The sequence below is a fragment of the Haliotis rubra genome, unplaced genomic scaffold (assembly GCF_003918875.1).
Source record: "Haliotis rubra isolate DU_JTF1 unplaced genomic scaffold, ASM391887v1 Scf23, whole genome shotgun sequence".
Taxonomy (NCBI): domain Eukaryota; kingdom Metazoa; phylum Mollusca; class Gastropoda; order Lepetellida; family Haliotidae; genus Haliotis; species Haliotis rubra.
In genome coordinates this window covers 1,702,326-1,707,796 of record NW_025766336.1, presented here as the reverse complement: position 1 = coordinate 1,707,796, position 5,471 = coordinate 1,702,326, and the positions used below count along the sequence as shown (strand labels likewise).

At 43.3% G+C, this 5,471-nt stretch overlaps 1 protein-coding gene across 1 annotated transcript; it reads left to right on the top strand.

Annotated features, from left to right (window-relative positions):
* The first annotated feature begins 271 nt into the window (after positions 1–271).
* Positions 272–5,221, top strand: LOC124277975 (meteorin-like protein). The gene is made up of 4 exons (XM_046713701.1): positions 272–526; positions 2,340–2,758; positions 3,696–3,752; positions 4,362–5,221. The coding sequence occupies exons 1-4, from the start codon at positions 426–428 to the stop codon at positions 4,676–4,678; spliced, it is 894 nt and encodes a 297-aa protein (XP_046569657.1). The 5' UTR covers positions 272–425; the 3' UTR covers positions 4,679–5,221.
* Positions 5,222–5,471: the final 250 nt, after the last annotated feature.

Genomic DNA, 5,471 nt, shown 5'->3' with positions numbered 1-5,471 from the left:
TAAAGTTCATTTTTAAAAATATATTTACATATTTGCAAAGTTTTTATTATTCATTTATATTGAATAAGGTCTTGGTGTAATCAAATTTAGTAAAACGCAATAAATTATACCAATAAACTTACATCGTAATCCAGTTAGGAAAATATGAATGCCCCGCCCCTTCGTTTTCATTGGCTAGCTGTTTTGCTATCGCGTGCTGTGATTGGCTTGAGAGCTGGGTGACATGCGTCAATCAAAACTTTTCTGCACGGAGTGTTTATTCAGACAAGGGAGCGTCGTGTGTATATAGCTTGACCAGCTGAGCGGGCGTGCACGTGGAGGTCACAGTCTACATACACTTCGTTGTACAGTGACGCTTGGACGACACACTTTATTCACGGACATATAAGTGTGCTTCATTACACCGACCTACCTGTAGCACCAGCATGACGGTGATCACCTACATGTGTTTATCTGTATTGTTAAGTGTGTCCTTACCCGGAATATTATCACAGAATCTATGCAGTCAGTGTGACTGTACAATCAGGTAAGTCAACATTTATTTTGAGTAAACGTGAACTTAAAAATGCACTACTCCTCTACAAGATGTGTCTAAGGTGTTTTCTTGTATGCATGCATGCATATTTATTTAATGTCGTACAGTAAAAGCAGGACAGTGTCTGCACAGGTACACGTGAACTAAGATCAAACAATTCAAGTCTTCAGTCATGGGATGTTCCTGATTTTAAGGTGTTGGCTTATTTGTGGTCATATCGTGTGGATGTGAATAGGAAATGTTGGAGGTAGTGATTTACCCGAGTTTATCACCTGTATGTTGGTATTGACAGTTGTGTCATAGTGGATACAACGATCTTGTCCAGACAGGTGGAATTCTCACAACAACAAAATTTCAGCCCGCAATATCGACCACCACAACCTGTGTAGTTGTAGTCGCTGTCGCCAAGGCCAGCGGTGTGTCATGATGCCTGATGCCTGTGTTTGAACGCCGAGGACCTTCACGTCCCCCTGGTTTGACCTGCTCGTCCCCTTGTTTTGACCCGCGTACACCTACCTGTGTGTCAGAACCGTTATGATGGGAGGGATAGACCTAGGTGAGGGGTAGCGGAGTTGCGTCTGTGAAGAGGGACAGGTATATAAACATCGCATGGGACACAACTATGTGGAATCCTTGTATTTGAAAGTTCAACCAACAGCGTTTGAAAAGTCACTTATTGAACCATTGGAGATTTCGTTGCACTTCGGTGTACTGAAGAGACTGCGCGATTATACGGACGCTTCTTTTAATTGCCGCCCCTGTTTTATTGATGGTCTTAAATCTAAAATTCTGGATATATACATGCCATAACATTTATTGTTTTACATTCCTCCTCTTTCACTATAAACATGAGTGTTCAGTTGTCCTTCGGATGTGTCACGTACATACTCTGGTGGAGTCGCTGGCCTCCAAACAAATTGGTGCAGGATGAGGGGAAGTTATGGCAACAGCCGCCCATTGTTTACCTTGACGCCATTAGCTGCACGTTGTTCACATAATATTGACACGATGAGGGCTATCTTTCGTGTCTAAAGTCAACAGCATGTTTGTGTGGAGGTGAAAGGCAGGGTGGGGGGTAAATGAGTGTCGCAAGAATGAAATGGAACTGGAGTTTAATAAAGTTGTGTATGTATAGTGCAAGTTACATGACGTTTATGACCATCACAATCTGGGGAGAATATGGTTATTCGCCGTGGAACTGGAGTGATATTGCAGCGGCGTAAAACCATACTCACTCAGGATATCACTGAAGATTAAATACATATATACAGTGCTCAGTAAAGACACTGGCTTTTAAGAATTACTGATGGTGTGTTCAGGCACGTCTGTGTACGTTGTATAAATACGATCGTATGATTACGCTAATCTATCCACATGGTCTGTTTTCCTCGTCATCATGTTATCATGGCTGTCCCAGGTGTATCTGGTCACCACTATCTGCCTTATCACACTGACCATGTGTAGACATCACAATTACACCTTACGCAGCTCTAGACTTGTAAAGTCACCAGTCTCGTGTTCAGACATGGGTTAACACACAGATAATACTGACAGCAGGATGCAATCATCACCCAGATAAAGGTATAATCCACACATACAGACATACAGATACAGTCGACGTAGACCAGGCTACGCTGACCTTGACATTGCACGCCACCAATGTGCTGAGTACGGCGTTAAACAACAAACAAATACATGTACAGCTAACCGTAATACACTGAAGGAGACTTCCCCCATTCGTAAGTAATCCATGGAAATGTATTCATCCTATTCATGTTGATTGCACATATATTCTTTCCTTCAGTGACCCCGATGGCGGTGACAGAGCTATCCTGAACGTCAAGCCTCGATGTGAGGAGGGTCGTGTCACGTGGCTTAATGCTTACGGCGCTGTTCGCATGGAGCTTGCAACATCCACTGCAGGAGATGCTAGACTCTGTATCCGTGTACAAAGTGACAATGTCAACACGGTTGTATCCCAGGAAACGGTAACCGAAGTTCCTGGAAATTACAGACTGAAAATTCTCGATGACGTTCATGTTCGGTTATCCCCCTTGTTTACAACGCGAGGTCAAGGCAAGGAGCATTGTATATCTGCTTCCGGACCAGTACACCTATACTTAGAGACGGAACGAAGCGACGAAGATGTTGGTGTTGCGAGAGTCAACGTTCACTACGACATTGAGAAAATATCCAACAGTCTTCGGTACAGCCCAATGGAAGGTGAGAAGTTATACCTTTATTATTTATAAAATTATATATATTTAAAATTATTATTATTATTATAAAGAAAATGCCCATATTTAAAATCTATAATGATCGGAAGAGTCGGGTTAACTGTGCAGAGAAGACGCGTTTCTGCTGTTAGGTTCAACACCACGCCACTATCAAAACCGGTCAGTTTGTTCCAACGACAAAATTACTGTGTTAATGTTAGACTTAACTACGCATCTATCACCTAGCTTTTTGTATTGAGCCTCTTAATGGGGTGACGTTCATCGGCGACTGTCGCCGTAACCATTTCCTCCTCCGTTATTCTCGCGTGACAACCATCAATCATATGACATGCGCAGTAACGACCATCAGGTTGCTGACAGGCATTGTTTCGACTTCCTGCAAAACATTACGAATGTAAGATAACCTCAAAATTGTGAATGTCTTGTTCTAAGGTTTGTTTTAACAGCCTCCAGTGGTCGTTTATACCAGTATTGTTCATTAACTGTCACTAATGATCACATTATTGTGACAAGTGCACTTTAAAAACACAGTCACACTGCGAACTATTGCCAATATTGCTGCCAACATTGCGATACATGACCCAGCGTGTTGATCGCACGTGCCCATGTGTAACCAACGTCACACGTCAGGCGGCTTGTGTTGTTTCCCGTTTTGGATATGCACGCTTCTGTGTTTTAGCCTAAACAAGTCGATGGCATAAATATGCAGATCGATTTCTATTTACGAAATGAAAATATTTAAGAACCTGCTAAAATCGTTTTGGTTTACTTTATCCTTCACTTCGTAGTACACACCTGCTTTTTCGGTAGTGGATCGAACATGGACGTCGATCAACCCGGGGCAATGTGCAGGTTTATCTATCCTTGCAGGACTTACCCTTCAAACAAACAGTTACTAATACTGTCCTCCCTTCTCGTTACAGAGTGTCGACCCTGCAGCGATGCCGAGCTACTCAAAGCTTACTGTTCCAGCGATTTTGGTAAGAATTATATTCTTCATATTGAGAAGATACTGCAGATACATTCAGCACATAAATTATTATCAAGCGTAGATACAATTGTAGGTTTGAATTGAGTGTATAAATTCTCGGAATCATTTGTATTCTCGCCCAGAAAGACATACCACAAAGCGCCTCACAATTTCAAGCTTCTCTGTCAAAGAGTTGATTACTGATAGACCTTTGTCCTGACCTTGTCATGATTCCTAGACCAGGCCGGTGTCCTGTGTGGACATCAGTACCCTGATATAACCTGCGCTGGCCCTGTCGTCGGGCCACATACAGGTGCGTAGCGGCGACATCAAAGCTGGATCTGATTAGAGGAGCTAGCCAAATCTGGACATTCCATTGTTGCCCGGATGTAGAAGTCATAGGTCTCGGAGGATTCCAACAGCAACATCCTAAGATGATGAGGCTATTTGATGTTGAAAGGTTCAGATGCCATTTAGGCTGTCCTAATCGTGTGTTAATGGCCTGTACGTGACCGGCAAAGGATAGGGTATTTGTATTATGTTAACTGGTTATAAAACGATTACTATACAACTCTTTTTCAATTTGTCAAATATCAGCATTTTGTCTTTTCTGTTGCAGTTGCCATAGGAACCATTGATGACATAAACCACGACAATGACGTCAGTCACATCCAGGTTTCTGTTACCAAGATGATATCCCAGATAGAGTCTGTCTTCCAGAAACCAGCAGCTGGATGGACCCGTCCCCACGAACTGAAAGGCGTGGTACACGCCCCCGTCCGGTGTGGCATCAGGCACGGGGTGGGGCAGTTCTTGTTCACAGGCCGCGTCCGTCTGGGTCGACCAGTGTTGCAGTGTGCCCCCCGTTATGAACAATGGAAGAGTGTTCTCGAGATCGCGCGGAATAACGAATTACTGGAATGTTCATATGGTTGAGGTGCTATGCACGGTATAACTCAATCCTTCTCAAAAGGCTCTCCAGATTGCCTGCTTGATCTGCGATCACACGTCACCCTGCGATGACCACGTTAGTCCCTGTGCTAGCGACACTGCCGTCACCCTCTCCGCGGACATGTCACCCAGGTTGACCAGCCAAGTCATGTCTGGTGGTTAGATCGGATCCAGCTCAGGAACAAGATCAGTTAGTTTGGTCACGATGAAGACGAAGCTATAGAACACAGACTGAACATCCAGAATGACAGCCGGATCCTGCGACCATGCCGAATGTCCAGATGTCCTGACATGACAAGCCGTCACAAGCCGTCACAAGCCGTGACACTATGCAGTCACTGGGCACTGGGCTTCAGTACTCAAGTATGTTGAGTACACGTCCAACATCAGATGCAGCTTTAATACAGCACCATCTGAGATACGTTGATTCCACAATACTATAGACTAATCTATAGTGATATTGTACATTTATATTATTAAAATTATATGTACACGAAATTTGTCATATTTCGGTAATAAAATGATGCCTAAAAATACGTGTTGAGTCTTTCAGTTTTATGGCTTGCCTCATGACCTACGTAAAGAGTAAGTGAGTGAGTTTTGCATTTCACGCCGCTTCTAGCAGCATCCCAGCAATATCACGGCGGGGGACACCAGAAATGGGCTCTACCTAAAAGAAAATATATACTACATGCCATACGTAGGTACGCTCTATTCTCTCAATTACTTATCTGTCAACCCTATATGGTATTCTATCTTTAAAGTCGAGATTTTGTAT